At 41.8% G+C, this 19,711-nt stretch overlaps 1 protein-coding gene across 3 annotated transcripts; it reads right to left on the bottom strand.

Annotated features, from left to right (window-relative positions):
- Positions 1-6,560: 6,560 nt before the first annotated feature.
- LOC311084448 (sialoadhesin-like) lies at positions 6,561-19,242 on the bottom strand. 3 transcript variants are annotated; one of them, XM_084116470.1, is made up of 9 exons: positions 19,182-19,242; positions 18,946-19,008; positions 18,411-18,752; positions 18,107-18,337; positions 7,842-8,168; positions 7,467-7,675; positions 7,308-7,384; positions 7,157-7,210; positions 6,561-6,949 (listed from the first exon to the last, which is right to left on the bottom strand). In XM_084116470.1, exons 2-8 carry the CDS (start codon positions 18,983-18,985, stop codon positions 7,159-7,161), a joined length of 1,278 nt encoding a protein of 425 aa, XP_083972596.1. In that variant the 5' UTR covers positions 18,986-19,008; positions 19,182-19,242; the 3' UTR covers positions 6,561-6,949; positions 7,157-7,158. The 3 variants fall into 3 exon arrangements, with proteins under 3 accessions (XP_083972596.1, XP_083972595.1, XP_083972594.1); XM_084116469.1 differs by having other exon boundaries at positions 7,308-7,380; positions 7,466-7,675; positions 19,178-19,215; XM_084116468.1 differs by having other exon boundaries at positions 19,178-19,215.
- Positions 19,243-19,711: the final 469 nt, after the last annotated feature.

Genomic DNA, 19,711 nt, shown 5'->3' with positions numbered 1-19,711 from the left:
ATTTTTAATGAAATCTGAGATATTTCTGTCCCTCCATTGACAGCCTTGGCAACTACAACTTGTGTGCGTTGATCAATGTTTATATGAATAAAAGCCTAAATTAAGTCTGTTCATCATATATAGTGATCGTGTCTCTTCAGAAAATTTGAACTAAACCGCTCTATTCAAATGGGTTAGTATATGATCTCTTTATGAACTTTTTGAATGGACAAAAATCTCTCAGATTTCCTCAAAAAGATCTTCATTTGTGTTCCAAAGATGAATTAAAGTCTTACGGGGTTCGGAAATTTTTTTTTGGGTGAATTTAACCCTTTAAAAGTGATCACTTAATATCAATCTTAAGCCTTAAAGGACCGTCTTATGACAAGTATTTAAGAAATTGTCTTATAAGAAATGAATTCTAAGAAACATAGATTTTTGTTACTTTGATTTTGTATTTTGCTCAGGTAATGCCAGGCTACAAAGAGATTATGTTGTATACCAGAATGTAGTGCATGTTTTTCCCCAAAAATGAAGCTTACACCTTCTACTATTACTTTACTAGTCCAGATAGTGTTTGTTATATTTTGTTTATTTGACTGCTGATGCTACTGTTTTCGTTGTGTAGGCCAAAGATGTTGCAATGTTTTTGATTTGAGTAAATGTTTCTCTAAAGCAAAAATTAGACCGTTTAAAAGAACAGGGAAACTAAAATAGTCAAGTGAATACTGAATAGTTGATATGTCACTGAGTCTGGACCTTCAATGTGTTTTCATGCCATTAACAGACATCCTGAAAACAAATATTGACACCCCACGTCACAGCCAGCTTACCACAGATATTAAAAAGTAGAATTAAGTAGAATACAAATCCTGGTTAATATACAATCTGTCCACTTATTTAATTGTTTTATTGATTTTGTTGTGCATCATTACTGCGGTTACAGTTCATCCATTGAAATATAAAATATGAAAGTGTGCACTAAAACATAAAGATTCATAAGTTAAAGATAAACAGAACATAAATTTACACCACTTCATTAAAGTGTATCCTTAAAGGATATTTAAAGAATAAAAAGTTTCTTAAATTAAGCATAAGGAGGAAAAAAATAAATAAACCTGTACTATCGTTTTGTTTGATTATGAAAACTGGGCAGTCACTGATAGGTTACTGTATATGACATCACTGTATCACTGTGTCGCTGTTGATAGTTCTGACTGTTGCTAGGTGATGATCTCACAATGGAAGAACACAATGACATCATCACTCCACCAGCTCTGATGGACAGACAGCAGATGAACAGATGTGGAACATCAGATTCTGAGACAGACAAATAGAAAGACATTAAATACATTCACAGTGTTTATCAATGCATGTCTTATAGCAGATTCTCTATATACATCATTTCTCACCTTCACTTTTGTCTTCCATTTGATTTTAAGATTAGATGCATTCTGATGAAAAACCTGTTGAATCATAATTCACATTCTTATAATCGGAATTAATTTCATTATATTCACTGTACATCATTCAATTGTGAATTTCACTGGATGTTTTACTCACCACATCCACAGAGCCGCTATTATGAGAAACTGAGGTAAAAACACCAGCAGAATGACTGTATAATGGCTGAACGCTGTGCTGTCCACTGGATCTTCACAACACAAAGAAGTGAATCATGACTATCAGAGAAACAATCATTTCAGACTAAAGCACACGTATCATGAGAGAAGTGTCACCTTCTACAGCACAGGAATACTCTTGAAGCTCTTCATTGCTGACTGAGTCCAGGTACAGCTTGTTGGCTTTAGTGAATCCATCCGTTACCAGCCGTCCGTTCTTGTACCAGATGTAAGTATGTTTGTTGTTCAGAGTGCATTTAGTTGAACAGCTTAATATCACTTCTTGTCCCTCTGATATCATGTTTGGGCTGCTTATCACCTGCGTATCTGAAAAACAGAGTTGAAGTATTTCAAGTTGGGCTTAACACTGATTTTGACTGACATGGAAAAAAAAAAAACTTTATAAAATGGAATATTGTATTCTTGATGGCAGTAAATTTTCTGTGAATCTTCTAATTAAAATGTTGATCAAATCCTTCATGATCAGTTACCTGTAACAGTAAGAATGACTCCAGGTGATCCAGAGTGTGTTTCTCCTGTCCTGTCAGTGATGATCCTGAATTTATATTCTCCAGAGTCGTTCATCTTGAGCTCTTTGATTCTCAGTGTGTTTCCCTCATAATCCACACGACCAGCGAACTGATGCTCCTCACGCAGATCCTTGAAGTGACCAGGCTGAACATAATGCCAGAATGTTTTACTTACAGTATAACCAGAGGGATGTGAGTATGTGCTGGAAATATCTACTGTTGAGCCCATCAAAGCACAGACTCTTCTAGAGGAGTAAGACACATCCCAGCAGCCGCTCTTAGAAATACCTGGAAGAGACACAGAGTCCTGCTGTGAAAGTCATAATTAAGGCTTTATTAAGGCTTGATCACAACAAGATGAATGTTTGTCACAAATTCAAGAAAAACATCATGCAAACAGATGAGGGGTCAAGTGCAAAGTCTGCAAGTGTGGGTACTGGGACAGACACCATGTCTCAAATGCACACTTTGATTTGAATAGACAAATTGCATTAGAAAATCGCAAAGAATTTTCATAATGAACAATCATCTTGATATGAAAAAACCTTTAAACGTGTCCACATAGACTCATGTATGAACACTGATATTATATTAGTGCTTATTAATAAACATATCAAGTGTCACACTCACACACAGGAGAGGAGGAATTCTTAAAATCTGCAGTAAGTAAACAGGCGTAACTGCCATCAGCTTCGTTGGGTGGAACAGTAATGCTTCTGGAATTAATATTTAAATATTGTCCATTTTTTTTCCAGAAGTAATTCTGCGGTCTGGACGTCAAATCACAGGAAGAATCACAGGTCAGTTTTACTCTCTGATCGCTCGGGTCTGTAGATGCAGGATTCATCCTCACTTGCAGGTCTAAATTAAAATAAAGAATTACAAAATAATTGATCCCATTACAAATGAAAACTCAAATGAGACTCAGTTTCACCTGTGACTGTTAGATTGAAGGCGGCTGAGCTGAGACGTTTAACTCCGTCCTTCATGATGAACATGAGCTGATATTCTCCAGAGTCTCTCTCTCAGGTCTGATATTGTGAGAGTTGAATAGTCGTTTCTGAACTCCTGCTTCACCCGTCCTGAGTAGTCCGAGTCTAAAGTCAAATCTTCAGGTTCATCACTCTTTCTCCAGTTTGAACTCTGTTTCCGGCTGAACCAGAACACAGTTTTGATGTTGATGTTGGAATGAGAACATCTCAGCTGCACAGGGCTTTCACTCAGAGCACAAACATCTTCACGGGTCACCGAGAGGCAGTCCAGTGTTAGAGAACCTGATGAAAAAGGTAACACTTAGACCAAAGATTTTGATGAAGGAAAGATCATCATATGACAAACCACATGACAGCAGTGAGGCAACTCTCCTTCATGTCTAAAATGTCTAAAGTATATTGATATTTTAATTTTGATAAGACATTGATACACTACAATCCATTAACACAATAATCTTACCCGAGATGTGTATAAGTAGGATCAGTGATATGAGTCTGAAGTCCATGCTTAAACTTTGAAAATAATTCACTTGTTTGTCCAGAATGAAAAAAAAACAAAAATGTGGAGAGAGAGGCACACAATAATTTCAAATCATTTATCTCAATAACTCCTACATGAATTGTATTTGTTGAACATGGTTAAGACAATTTTCTTAAAACAAATTTAAATGACTGATTCACATACTTACATGTTGCAGATTTCTCCAGCTATGAAGAAGTTGTGTGCCGTTGCAAAAGTGCTGACAGCGTCTGAAGTTGACCAGGCGAACAGATGATAATATTTCCTTCCTTTTTCTGAAGCCGAAAAAACCTCTTTACCCATTTGTTGTTGGGCAGCGACAGTTAACTCTCCACTACATGAGCATCTTCATGTTTTGTAGCTTCAAGTTCACTTTTAGGCTTTATGTTTCCCAAATGTTACATTACGTTTACAAGTTAATTCAATGATTTAATGACACGTCATGTGATGAAACTATTAATTCACAAACATACAGTTTTGGAGGAGTCACACCACATGCCATTTTACAACCTAAAATAATCTTCCTTTGTCATAAACAGATCAAAGTTTCTGATATTTAGACATAGGTAGATATTTTATTAAAATCTGTTGACTTTAGCAAGCCTTGTTGCATTATACAGTATACGCCAACGGTGATAGTTCAGAAATGGGAAAAAGCACTTTACATTTTTTTCCCAAAGTTTGCATACCTGTAACTCAAGAATTATTAAAGATATTGCAATAGTGCCGTCAATCGACTAAAAATATGAACTAATTCATTGCAAACTTTTCTGTTATTAACATTAAAGTTTTCTAATATATTTTTATAATGCAATACTTACACATTGAATTTCATAAACAACATAAAGACTGTATATTTTAAATATTTGATTAATGGCATCTTTTTACTAAGCACTTGTCAGGGATATCTGGTTATGTTTATTCTTAGTTTTCACCACATGGACTCTGTTTAGTCCATGTTTGTTCCATGTTCCATTGTTCCCATGGTCCATCCTGCAAGAAACTGTTTACTCAAGTTAAGTCATTCCAGTGCCTGATTGACACTCTGTGATATTACCTGTGTTTCCTGAGAATCCTCTTGAAAGTCCTGTGAACTGTCGTCCTGTTGCCTGTGCTTCAGTGTGGTGTGACAGGGATCTCAATGTGGCTCCATGAGTAAATTGTTAAATTGTAGACTTTATCAGAGGTCAAAAACCAAATGTGGGTCACTTTGCATACTGCTGATACTTTTTTCTTTTAAAGAGGAATATCGGAAAAGATATAATGTTGAAATTAAAAATAGATATCTCGTTTCCCTCTATTGAAAGAATTGCATAGATTTGTAAAAATACAAAAATCATGCTGCAATCTTTATAAAGTCATTGTCCTCCTCATGTAATTTAGCTCCAAATCTCAGGTGAAATCTTTCAATTTGACCCCCTTCCAAAAAATAGTTGATAACTCTGAAAATATTCATCCAGGACATAGTATAGTTTGGCTTTCATCACTATTTATGTCTTCAGAAAACATATTAACAAAATCAAAAATTTTAGCCAGGGAAGTTTCTGAAATCTGGTTGATTTGACACAGAACGACCCAGCAGTTTTGATTATAGTATTTTGTTTATTAGTATGTTCTATATTATCTTTTCAAGAATTTTAGGCATTTTCTTCATTATAATATCAGGGCAGTTAATATCATTTCAAAAAAATTATTTTCAGAAATTAAAAACAAATAATTATAGTGTAAATGATTACACACTACAACCAGATAGATAGGCAGTTTATGTACCTTTACATAAATGTTTTGGCATTCAGGTGCATGATTGAAGATTGCCAGTCTAATATAATGGGAAAACTAGTTGATCTGACTGTCCAAAATTTGATGCATATATGCACTGTAAATCAGTTAACAAATACCAGACCTAATCTAAAACCTCAATGGTGTCTTGCACACTTAAGTTATTAAAGGGATAGTTTACACAAAAATTGAAATTCTGTAATTGACTCACCCTCACGTCGTTCCAAACCCGTAAGGCTTTTGTACATCTTCGGAACACAAATTAAGTTATTTTTAATGAAATCTGAGATATTTCTGTCCCTCCATTGACAGCCTAGGCAACTACCACTTGTGTGCGTTGATGAATGTTTATATGAATAAAAGCCTAAATTAAGTCTGTTCATCATGTCTAGTGATCGTGTCTCTTCAGAAAATTTGAACTAAACCGCTCTATTCAAATGGGTTAGTATATGATCTCTTTATGAACTTTTTGAATGGACAAAAATCTCTCAGATTTCCTCAAAAAGATCTTCATTTGTGTTCCAAAGATGAACTAAAGTCTTACGGGGTTTGGAAAAAGTTTTTGGGTGAATTTAACCCTTTAAAAGTGATCACTTAATATCAATCTTAAGCCTTAAAGGACCGTCTTATGACCAGTATTTAAGAAATTGTCTTATAAGAACTGAATTCTAAGAAACATAGATTTTTGTTACTTTGATTTTGTATTTTGCTCAGGTAATGCCAGGCTACAAAGAGATGATGTTGTATACCAGAATGTAGTGCATGTTTTTCCCCAAAAATGAAGCTTACACCTTCTACTATTACTTTACTAGTCCAGATAGTGTTTGTTATATTTTGTTTATTTGACTGCTGATGCTACTGTTTTCTTTGTGTAGACCAAAGATGTTGCAATGTTTTTGATTTGAGTAAATGTTTCTCTAAAGCAAAAATTTGACCGTTTAAAAGAACAGGGAAACTAAAATAGTCAAGGGAATACTGAATAGTTGATATGTCACTGAGTCTGGACCTTCAATGTGTTTTCATGCCATTAACAGACATCCTGAAAACAAATATTGACACCCCACGTCACAGCCAGCTTACCACAGATATTAAAAAGTAGAATTAAGTAGAATACAAATCCTGGTTAATAAACAATCTGTCCACTTATTTAATTGTTTTATTGATTTTGTTGTGCATCATTACTGCGGTTACAGTTCATCCATTGAAATATAAAATATGAAAGTGTGCACTAAAACATAAAGATTCATAAGTTAAAGATAAACAGAACATTTCATTAAAGTGTATCCTTAAAGGATATTTAAAGAAATAAAAAGTTTCTTAAATTAAGCATAAGGAGGGGAAAAAATCCTTAAACCTTTCGTTTTGTTTGATTATGAAAACTGGGCAGTCATTGATAGGTTACTGTATATGACATCACTGTGTCACTGTTGCTAGGTGATGATCTCACAATGGAAGAACACAATGACATCATCACTCCACCAGCTCTGATGGACAGACAGCAGATGAACAGATGTGGAACATCAGATTCTGAGACAGACAAATAGAAAGACATTAAATACATTCACAGTGTTTATCAATGCATGTCTTATAGCAGTCTCTCTCTCAGTCTCTCTCTCTCAGTCTCTCTCTCTCTCTCAGTCTCTCTCTCTCTCAGTCTCTCTCTCTCTCAGTCTCTCTCTCTCTCTCAGTCTCTCTCTCTCTCAGTCTCTCTCTCTCTCAGTCTCTCTCTCTCACCTTCACTTTTGTCTTCCATTTGATTTTGAGATTAGATGCATTCTGATGAAAAACCTGTTGAATCATAATTCACATTCTTATAATCTGAATTAATTTCATTATATTCACTGTACATCATGCAATTGTGAATTTCACTGGATGTTTTACTCACCACATCCACAGAGCCGCTATTATGAGAAACTGAGGTAAAAACACCAGCAGAATGACTATATAATGGCTGTCCACTTCAAAACACAAAGAAGTGAATCATGACTATCAGAGAAACAATCATTTCAGACTAAAGCACACGTATCATGAGAGATGTGTCACCTTCTACAGCACAGGAATACTCTTGAAGCTCTTCATTGCTGACTGAGTCCAGGTACAGCTTGTTGGCTTTAGTGAATCCATCCGTTACCTGCCGTCCGTTCTTGAACCAGATGTAAGTATGTTTGTTGTTCAGAGTGCATTTAGCTGAACAGCTTAATATCACTTCTTGTCCCTCTGATATCATGTTTGGGCTGCTTATCACCTGCGTATCTGAAAAACAGAGTTGAAGTAAGATAAAATGTTAGGGCCTATCATTACAACAACAAGTCATGTAAAAAATATATTTTTTTATTTTTTTTACAATAGTTTTGGCTTGTGAAAAGCTTGCCACAATTAGTGGCATTAAGATGTTATCAAATCCATCATGATCAGTTACCTGTAACAGTAAGAATGACTCCAGGTGATCCAGAGTATATTCCTTCTGTCCTGTCAGTGATGATCCTGAACTGATATTCTCCAGAGTCGTTCATCTTGAGCTCTTTGATTCTCAGTGTGTTTCCCTCATACTCCACACGACCAGCGAACTGATGCTCCTCACGAAGATCCTTGAAGTCACCAGGCTTAAAGTAATGCCAGAATGTTTTACTTACAGTATAACCAGAGGGATGGGAGTATGTGCTGGAAATATCTACTGTTGAGCCCATCAAAGCACAGACTCTTCTAGAGGAGTAAGGCACATTCCAGCAGCCACTCTTAGAAATACCTGAAAGAGACACAGAAAGCTGCTGTGAAAGTCATAATTAAGGCTTTATTAAGGCTTGATCACAACAAGATGAATGTTTGTCACAAATTCAGGAAAAGTCACACAAACAGATGAGGGGTCAAGTGCAAAGTCTGTAAGTGTGGGTATTGGGACAGACCCCATGTGTCAGGATTCAAATAGGGGAGACCCAGACACAGACTGAGCAAGGGAGTGATATTTATTAATAGACGACAGTACAAGAGAGTGTCACAATGAGAGTCAAAGATACAATTGCAAGCAAGCGTTTTATTGACAAACGGGTTGAACTGATGGAAACACTCAAAACACCACGATTAGCAGACGGGCGACCTGGAAGCAGTTACACAGGAGAGGATGAGTGATATGAATAGTCCTTGAGCGGATGTCAAACGGTAACTGGAAGAAGAGGACTCCAACGATCTCCAGAAGTCTGGGAACACAGACAAGACCTAGGAATTATCTCCGCAAGGAAACCAGGCACCGGAACTGGGTAAGAGAGCACAAACAGGAATGACAAGAGTGACGAACCGACAACATGCAATAATCACTCCCGCTAGATATAGGCAGCTAACAAACAGAATTAACTAGCTGCAGCTGTGGGCTGTGGGCTGATTAAGTGATCAGCTGGTTTCTAAGCAACAAACAAGCAAACCACACACAGATCCCACACCCACAAACATATCAACAGATACACAAAACCAGACACTGTGACAGAGAGGGTGAGGCAGGAACAGTCCAAACAGTAGGGTCAACAGGAAACAATGACAGGACAGCTGTGGGTGACTGCTGGAACCAACTCCAGAGGACAACAGGTCGAAGAACTGCTGAGGACGTGACCAGGCCAGGCAGATGGTTGTGGTGAAGACAGGGCAAGGAACGCCTCGGTTACGACTGTAACCTCGGTTCCCTGAAGAGGGAACGAGCGTTGCGTCGAGATTGACGCTAGGGGAACGCTTCGCGTGATGATGTCTTGAAGCACATGTAAAATCAGCCAAATGGCGTGGCGGAACGTCAGATGCGGGTGACGTCACGTACCAGGAAACTATAAAGCCTGCTTGAAAACCAGAGAACAACAGCTCTGAAAGTCTGAAGTAGCCACTGACCAGCATGAAGGAGATATGGCAAGGTGACGCAACGCTCGTTCCCTCTTCAGGGAACCGAGGTTACAGTCGTAACCGAGGCGTTCCCTTTCAAGGGAACTCGTGTTGCGTCGAGATTGACGCTAGGGGAACGTCTATACCAACGCCACCATAGCTACAAATGTCTGTCCTGTGTGAAATCACGAAGAGCAGCACTAGGAAGACAGAACATGAGACCCTGGAGTAGAGTCCAGGTCCAAGGAGTAAAATCTGACGAAAGTGTGCGGTGAGGACCAGCCTGCCGCATCACAAACGTCCTGTAAGGACACTCCTGATATAAGGGCCTTGGAGGCCGCCATACTCCTAGTAGAGTGCGACCGGACAGCCATAGGAGAAGGCTGTCCGGCTGCCTCATAAGCAAGCGAAATGGCCTCAACCACCCACTTGCTCATCCTTTGCTTAGACACTGGAGATCCCTTGTTAGGGGACCCAAAGCACACAAATAATTGATCACTTTTACGCCACAGGGCAGCTCTGTGGACATAAGCGTCTAATGCCCGGACTGGGCAAAGCAAATTATTAGTCTCCTGGTCCGCATTCTGAAAGGGAGGAGGACAGAAGGCCTGCAATATAATAGGTCTGGCCACGTTAGTGGGGACCTTGGGGATATAGCCCGGTCTTGGATGCAGAAAAGCTTTCACCATACCCGGAGCAAACTCCAAGCATGACGGGGCAACCGACAGTGCTTGGAGGTCCCCTATCCTCTTAAGAGAGGAAATGGCTAGGAGGAACAGAGCTTTCAATGTTAAAAACTTCTCAGGAACCTCCTCAATAGGCTCAAAGGGGGCCAGGGAAAGGCCTTGCAGCGCAATGGACAAATCCCACGGTGGCACCCTAGAGCGAACTGCAGGCCTCAGCCTCCAGGTGCCACGAAGGAAACGAGATACCAGAGGGTCCTTCCCCACAGACATTCCACCCAAAGGAATGTGGTAAGCACCTATGGCCGCCACATAAACCTTTAAAGTGGATGGGGTCAGACCTGCAGTGAACCGTTCTTGCAGGAATTCCAGCACTGTACCAACTGGGCAGTGAACTGGGTCCAACCGACGGTCACTACACCAAGAAGTGAATACTCTCCACTTCAGGGCATAAAGTTTCCTCGTGGAGGGAGCTCTGGACTGTAGAATGGTCTCAACAACCTCAGTTGAGAGACCTGACTCTATGAGCTGGGCCCCCTCAGAGGCCAAGCCCACAGGTTCCACAGTTCTGGCCGAGGGTGAAATATCGAGCCCTCCGCCTGGGACAGAAGGTCCCTCCTGACGGGTAGCTCCAGAGGAGGCCCGTCGAGGAGCGACACAAGATCGGGAAACCATACTCTGCCCGGCCAGCGCGGGGCTATAAGAAGCAGGCAAACCCGGTCCCTGCGAACTCTCTCCAGAACTCCCGGGAGCAGAGCAACTGGGGGAAAAGCGTACAGACGTAGCCTCGGCCACGTCTGCACCATAGCATCCAGTCCCAGAGGAGCTGGATGCGTGAGGGAGAACCAAAGTGGACAGTGAGACGTCTCTCGAGACGCAAACAGATCCACTTGTGCTTGGCCAAACTCCCTCCATATCAGCTCCACCACCTCGGGGTGGAGCCTCCATTCCCCGGGCCTCAGCCCCTGTCTCGACAGAGTGTCTGCTCCTAAATTCTGGACCCCGGGGATGTAGGCTGCCCTGAGAGACAGCAACTTCCCCTGGGACCACAAGAGGATATGGCGTGCCAGATTGGATAATGGGTGCGAGCGCAAACCCCCTTGGTGATTTATATAGGCGACTACCGAAGTGTTGTCCGTATGTACTAGCACATGGTGTCCCCTGAGATCTGTGATAAAGCTCCTCAGAGCCCGGAAGACAGCTAACATCTCTAGGCGATTGATATGCCAGGAACGATGATGGTCTTCCCACAGACCTTGAGATGAGCGACCCTCTAGGATCGCTCCCCAGCCCGTGAGGGAAGCATCCGTCGTTAGCAGTTTGCGACGACAAGGAGCTCCCAGCACTGGGCCTTGGGACAGGAACCAAGGTTTCTTCCACATAACCAAGGCACGTAGGCATCGCCGCATGACCTTGATTGTGCGAAATGGGTTGCCCCTCGGGGAAAACCCCCTGGTGGTCCTGAGCCACCACTGCAGGGGCCTCATGTGTAGCAGTCCAAAAGGTATCACGTTGGAAGCTGCTGCCATGAGACCCAACAGTCTCTGGAACTGTTTGACAGTGAGTAGCTGGCCTAGCTTTACACTTTTCACAGCTGCAAGGATAGATTCTATGCGTGACGGTGACAGGTGCGCCTGCATCGACACTGAATCCCAAACCACGCCTAAGAAAGTGGTCCTCTGAAGTGGAGAAAGCACACTCTTCTTGGCGTTCAGCCGTAACCCCAACTCCTTCATATGGGCGAGAACAACATCTCGATGTTGAACCGCCATCTGATGCGACTGAGCTAAAATCAACCAATCGTCGATGTAATTCATGATGCGAATACCCTGGAGGCGCCAGAGCTGCATCCACGCATTTGGTGAAAGTGTGGGGTGATAAAGCTAGGCCGAATGGAAGAACTCGATATTGGTATGCTTTGCCCCCGAAAGCAAACCTCAGGAACTTCCAATGACACGGACGGATGGAAAGGTCCTTGAGGTCTATCGTGACAAACCAGTCCTCGGACCTGATCTGTGGCACGATTTGTCTCAATGTTAACATTTTGAACTTGAGTTGCATGACTGACTCGTTCAGAACTCGAAGATCTAAAATGGGACGCAATCCCCCGTCCTTTTTTGGAACTATGAAGTACCGGCTGTAGAACCCGGTTTCCCTGTTGGAGGGAGGTACATATTCTATGGCCCCTTTCTCTAACAGAGTGTTTACTTCCTGTTCCAGAACCTGCTCGGGGTCCACCACTGTGGGTAGAACCCCCATAAACCGAGGTGGGCGTTTCTTGAATTGTATTTGATACCCTTTTTCCACGGTCTGCAGGACCCAACGAGAAACATTTGACAGTAGCTTCCACGCTGTCAAAGATTCTACTAGAGGTACCAGTCTCTCGAGACTGGTTTCTGGATTTTGTTGCTGTTGAGTAGTCGGCTCGTCGCCCTGTAGCGGCGCACCGGCAGGGAACGACTGAACGGACTGCTCTAACACCCTCCTCAGAGGGGGCGGGCATCCCGAGGCCACTACGTTTCCGGGTGGTCCTTGAGATACAGTGAGGAAAATAAGTATTTGAACACCCTGCTATTTTGCAAGTTCTCCCACTTAGAAATCATGGAGGGGTCTGAAATTGTCATCGTAGGTGCATGTCCACTGTGAGAGACGTAATCTTAAAAAAAAATCCAGAAATCACAATGTATGATTTTTTAACTATTTATTTGTATGATACAGCTGCAAATAAGTATTTGAACACCTGAGAAAATCAATGTTAATATTTGGTACAGTAGCCTTTGTTTGCAATTACAGAGGTCAAACGTTTCCTGTAGTTTTTCACCAGGTTTGCACACACTGCAAGAGGGATTTTGGCCCACTCCTCCACACAGATCTTCTCTAGATCAGTCAGGTTTCTGGGCTGTCGCTGAGAAACACGGAGTTTGAGCTCCCTCCAAAGATTCTCTATTGGGTTTAGGTCTGGAGACTGGCTAGGCCACGCCAGAACCTTGATATGCTTCTTACAGAGCCACTCCTTGGTTATCCTGGCTGTGTGCTTCGGGTCATTGTCATGTTGGAAGACCCAGCCTCGACCCATCTTCAATGCTCTAACTGAGGGAAGGAGGTTGTTCCCCAAAATCTCGCAATACATGGCCCCGGTCATCCTCTCCTTAATACAGTGCAGTCGCCCTGTCCCATGTGCAGAAAAAACACCCCCAAAGCATGATGCTACCACCCCCATGCTTCACAGTAGGGATGGTGTTCTTGGGATGGTACTCATCATTCTTCTTCCTCCAAACACGTTTAGTGGAATTATGACCAAAAAGTTCTATTTTGGTCTCATCTGACCACATGACTTTCTCCCATGACTCCTCTGGATCATCCAAATGGTCATTGGCAAACTTAAGACGGGCCTTGACATGTGCTGGTTTAAGCTGGGGAACCTTCCGTGCCATGCATGATTTCAAACCATGACGTCTTAGTGTATTACCAACAGTAACCTTGGAAACGGTGGTCCCAGCTCTTTTCAGGTCATTGACCAGCTCCTCCCGTGTAGTTCTGGGCTGATTTCTCACCTTTCTTAGGATCATTGAGACCCCACGAGGTGAGATCTTGCATGGAGCCCCAGTCCGAGGGAGACTGACAGTCATGTTTAGCTTCTTCCATTTTCTAATGATTGCTCCAACAGTGGACCTTTTTTCACCAAGCTGCTTGGCAATTTCCCCGTAGCCCTTTCCAGCCTTGTGGAGGTGTACAATTTTGTCTCTAGTGTCTTTGGACAGCTCTTTTGTCTTGGCCATGTTAGTAGTTGGATTCTTACTGATTGTATGGGGTGGACAGGTGTCTTTATGCAGCTAACGACCTCAAACAGGTGCATCTAATTTAGGATAATAAATGGAGTGGAGGTGGACATTTTAAAGGCAGACTAACAGGTCTTTGAGGGTCAGAATTCTAGCTGATAGACAGGTGTTCAAATACTTATTTGCAGCTGTATCATACAAATAAATAGTTAAAAAATCATACATTGTGATTTCTGGATTTTTTTTTTTAGATTATGTCTCTCACAGTGGACATGCACCTACGATGACAATTTCAGACCCCTCCATGATTTCCAAGTGGGAGAACTTGCAAAATAGCAGGGTGTTCAAATACTTATTTTCCTCACTGTATGTGCTCGCCGGAGACCGCTGCGCCCTGAAACACCGGAGGTGGCAGGGTTGGCAGAACGGTCCCCTGAGGGTACCGAAGGGAGACGGGCACCGTAAAAAGAGGTGTTGACCGCTGCACTTCGGGGGGGACTACCCTCATTTGTCCTGAGCCCTCGGACGTCAGGACTTTTTCCCAGCAGCCTTCTTGGCGGTAATAACGGTCCTCAGATCCGTTCTACCCCTCGAAGGCTGCTGGGTTTGAGCGTGCCCTCCGTGTCCCCGTGGTTTATGTGGGGGAGCACGGGCGGACACGCTCTGTTTTTGAGTTGCACGATGTTCAGTGCTCTTTTTAGATGAGTGAGGCTGCTCCCGCTCAGCAGCCTCATGAAAAGATCGGCGGGGGAGAAGTTTTTGCAAAGCAGCTGCCTGCTTAGATGCTTCCTGAAGCTTATCAACAGCAGCAGTAACAGCGTTGCCAAAGAGACCATGCGTAGAAACAGGAGAATCTAACAGAACATTTTTCTCTTTGTCCTTAATATCACTGAGGTTGAGCCACAGATGCCTCTCAGTGGCCACCAGGGCTGCCATAGACCGCCCGATTGATTTAGCGGTCTCCTTGGTGGCCCTGAGAGACAGATCTGTGGCTCTGCGTAGTTCAGCAACAGCCTCAGGACTAATACCCCCGCCCTCATCCAAATCACTCAATAATTCAGCCTGATAAGCCTGCAGCAGTGACATAGTATGAAGACACGCTGCAGCCTGACCAGAAGCTGAATAAGCCTTGCCCACCAGAGAAGATGTTACTCTGAGGGGCTTATTAGGCAACGCCGGAGCTTTTAGTGAAGATGCCGTCGCTGGAGAGAGATAGCTCGCAAGCGTCTCTTCCACCTTCGGCATCTCCCCATAACCATGCTCTTTATACCCAGATATAGCAGAATAATTCGTGGTTTGTGAATTAAAAACTCTATAAGAAACTGGTCTCCCCCACGATCTCGACACCTCGGTGTGGAGATCGGGGAAAAACGGCAGATTTCGGCGTTGTGGTTGTGCACGTGAGGGCAGGAAGCGTTCGTCAAGTTTACTTTTTGAACGAACGTCCTGTTTATCAGATGGCCATTCAATACATAATCTATCAACTGCTCTCGTCACTACATCCAGCAATTCTTCAAATGCATGAGACTGAGGTGGGGCTTCCTCAGACTCAGCCTCAACACTAACAACATCCAGTTCCTCAGAACTGGACAATTGCAGTGTTTGTTCTATCATCGGGGCGGAAGAAACCACAGCGCGTGCTTCCGAACCCTGATGATAGACATCGGGTCTATCAGGTAAGGGCTGAGATAGGGCAGAGCCCGTCTCAGACCCCGCTGATAGATCCATTTGCGAACCCCAGGACTGAGATCGCCGCTGTGCCTCGGCAGCAGCGGGACCCGAGGCCTGGGGAACGCGAGCTTCCCGGAAGAAACTCAGCCGGGATCGGAGCGAGCGCATGGACAGCGCCTCGCAATGCACACAGCCAGCACCCTCGAGTGCTGACTGGGCATGCTCCTCTCCCAAACAAACAATGCACAGAACCCTACCCGTAATATTATGCGGGCAGGGATGCACACACATTCTGAACTGTTCGCTGGACATAATTGCTTTCAGTGACAAGACAACAATAAATAGACAGAGACAGATTTCACATAGAGCGCTACTGAAGACACAGAAGCTGTTGTTCTCTGGTTTTCAAGCAGGCTTTATAGTTTCCTGGTACGTGACGTCACCCGCATCTGACGTTCCGCCACGCCATTGGGCTGATTTTACATGTGCTTCAAGACATCATCACGCGAAGCGTTCCCCTAGCGTCAATCTCGACGCAACGCGAGTTCCCTTGAAAGGGAACCATGAAGCAGAGATCTGATACTTGCTGCCAGTGGCGGTCTTAACATAGAGGCATAGGTAGGCGGCTGCTTGGGCCCCCCTACCAGCAGTCGTAGTAGGGGGGCCCCCAACCAACTTCAAAAAAGAAAAAGCCCCTTATCATCATGGACGCTTCAAAAGCATGGTACATTTTATTAACATTCTTAAGAAATACGTTGAAACGTTGAAGTAGTAGTTAAAATGTCCAGTTCATGGTTATCTGTCCCTACACATACACCCCCTACTTTCACAATGAAATGGACTAGTCCGTAACGGTGCGCGGCGCGAAAGATAAACACGCAGTGACAGGAGAACTGGGAAGTACACAAACAGAGACGAAGAAAGACGAGTCTAAACGCGAAAATGAAACAAAGTTACCCAAGCGGCTCAAAAAGAAAAAAGAAAAAAGACGTAGATAAGTATTTGGCAACGCTGCCAAAGATTACTTTTTTACAGCTACTGTTGGGGATATAGAAAGGAATAATAACGTCCAAAGCATTGAACATGTCGCTACAGCAGCAGCAGCTAGCTGTGAAGTGGCGCTAGGTGAGGATAACGTTAACACACTCACATGGATATACACACACTCACATGAGTATAGGTGGATTTGCTTAGAGCCAAATGCAACCTCACCTCTCCCCAGTTCGCCCCTCTTACCCACTTACTATAAATACCGTTTTGGCGCTTGTAAATGTGATGTGACAGATCCCTAGCGGCACGTGAACCGATCATCTCTACTAGCTAATTGTAAATAAACACGCATGAACAATGTTGAAAGATACAGTCCAACTTACCGAAATGTATATTCCTCATACATAATATCGATCAATCAGTGTTTTTCAACCGCAGAAAGGGGTGAATAAAACAGCTGGAGAACAATTGTCACAACATTTACCTCAGGAAAGCCATTTAATGACCATAATATAGGCTATAGCATGTTTGTTGGCTAGAAAAAAAAGAGCTATAGAGAGTATTTGGCTAAATATGTGTACTATATTACATATTTAGTATATTTGTACTTATATCATTAAATAAAGTTGTTATAATAAAAACGCATTATGTTTACGTTTTTTTTTTTTTTTGTTGTTGTTGAGAAAAATTAACGCCTGTCTTGTGTACTTAATATTTATCCAAATGAGTCAATATTGAATCAAATCACAAGAATTGAATTGAAATCGTGAAATTTGTGTCAAGCAATAATAAAAACGTTTTTTTTTTTATTATTATTTCTTGACACAAATTTCATGATTTCAATTCAATTCTTGTGATTTGATCAGCTTACCAGAAATTGTACCATGTAAACATTGAAGGGGAAGGTTTTTTTTCTCTCCTCTCCAACCTTTACTTCCCCGTAGATTAGCTTTACCTGCCTATCCACCCATCAGTCGGTACATTTTTTTTTCGTTCTATTTTAAAGATCGAATGAGGGGGCCCCATACATACCTTCGCCTTGGGCCCCCAATTTGCTAAATCCGCCACTGCCTGCTGCACACAGACCCTGAACCAGTCTAACTGTCAGGCAGAAGGAACCAGCAGATGGGGAATCTCAGGGAGCAGACAGGAACCAACACACTCAAGAGATAACAAAAACAAGAACAAAATAAAAACTAGCAAAAACAAGAACACAAGAAAACAATAAGAAACTAAATATAACTGGAGCTATAGCAAAGGGAAAATAAAATGTTATACAAGACTGCAACCTTGAAGGCAAGCTAAAGAGAAGATAAATAAAAGATTAGTTAACACATGAGGATCAGGTGAAAACAATCAAGCTAGACAAGGACTAAACAAGGGAGCATGGTAACAGGAAACAAGGAGGCGAGACAAGAAGAGCACATGGCAAACACAAACAAAGACAAAGCCATGTGCAACACAAACATAGAGACATGAAACAAAGACAACACAGACAAGGCTGCCAGGGCAGAACCCTGACACCATGTCTCAAATGCACACTTTGATTTGAACAGACAAATTGCATGAGAAAATTGCAAAGAATTTTCATAATGAACAATCATCTTGATATGAAAAAAACTTTAAACATATCCACTTATACTCATGTATGAAATGATATTATATGAGTGCTTATTAATAAGCATATCAAGTGTCACACTCACACACAGGAGAGGAGGAACTCTTAAGATCTGCAGTAAGAAAACAGGCGTAACTGCCATCAGCTTTGTTGGGTGGAACAGTAATGCTTCTGGAATTAATATTTATATATTGTCCATTTTTTTTCCAGAAGTAATTATGCGGTCTGGACGTCAAATCACAGGAAGAATCACAGGTCAGTTTTACTCTCTGATCACTCGGGTCTGTAGATTCAGGATTCATCCTCACTTGCAGGTCTAAATTAAAATAAAGAATTACAAAATAATTGATCCCATTACAAATGAAAACTCAAATGAGACTCAGTTTCACCTGTGACTGTTAGATTGAAGGCAGCTGAGCTGAGACATTTAACTCCATCCTTCATGATGAACATGAGCTGATATTCTCCAGAGTCTCTCTCTCTCAGGTCTGATATTGTGAGAGTTGAATAGTCGTTTATGAACTCCTGCTTCACCCGTCCTGAGTAGTCCGAGTCTAAAGTCAAATCTTCAGGTTCATCACTCTTTCTCCAGTTTGAACTCTGTTTCCGGCTGAACCAGAACACAGTTTTGATGTTGGTGTTGGAATAAGAACATCTCAGCTGCACAGGGCTTTCACTCAGAGCACAAACATCTTCACGGGTCATCGAGAGGCAGTCCAGTGTTAGAGAACCTGATGAAAAAGGTAACACTTAGACCAAAAAGTTTGCATTGATGAAGGAAAGATCCTCATATGACAAACCACATGACAGCAGAAAGGCAACTCTCCTTCATGTCTAAAATGTCCAAAAAGGTCTAAAGTATATTGATATTTTAATTTTGATAAGACATTGATACACTACAATCCATTAACACAATAATCTTACCCGAGATGTGTAGGATCAGTGATATGAGTCTGAAGTCCATGCTTAAACTTTGAAAATAATTCACTTGTTTGTCCATAATAAAAAAATAAAAAATGTGGAGAGAGAGGCACACAATAATTTCAAATCATTTATCTCAATAACTCCTTAATGAATTGTATTTATTAGAACATGGTTAAGGAAATGTCAATTTAACAATTTTCTTAAAACAAATTGAAATGATTGATTCACATACTTACATGTTGCAGATTTCTCCAGCTATGAAGAAGTTGTGTGCTGTTGCAAAAGTGCTGTCAACATCTGAAGTTGACCAGGCAAACAGATGATGGTATTTCCTTCCTTTTTCTGAAGAAGAAAAACCTCTTTACCCACTTGTTGTTGGCGTAAAGACCACCCATTGGCCCAATGATGAAAATCCAACGGTGTGGGCGAAGGGATAATGTGTGTATGTCTTTTCAGTGCTCCAGTGAAGTTCACTTAATTTATTAGAATTTAGTTTCAATATTACTTTAGCTCTACGCTTAATCTGACTCCAATTTCACATGATAATCAAATTTAGATTGTGTTTCTTATTAGAAAATAATCATAAATATTGATTATGATTTAATTTAGATCTTTGATTATTCTGAGTATCCATATTTTCAATTATTCTTTCATTATGGACCCAATGCCGCACAGAGTCACACACCCCGGGTTTACATGGATCTCACGGACACAAACTTGTCAGTTCTGAAATATTCAGAATATTCAGAGTAGTTGATATAGGGGA

This window comes from Abramis brama (genome assembly GCF_963993115.1).
Source record: "Abramis brama genome assembly, chromosome: 6".
In the NCBI taxonomy this organism is placed as follows: Eukaryota; Metazoa; Chordata; class Actinopteri; order Cypriniformes; family Leuciscidae; genus Abramis; species Abramis brama.
The sequence above is the reverse complement of the archived record's forward strand: the minus strand, read 5'-3'. Positions and strand labels throughout refer to the sequence as shown.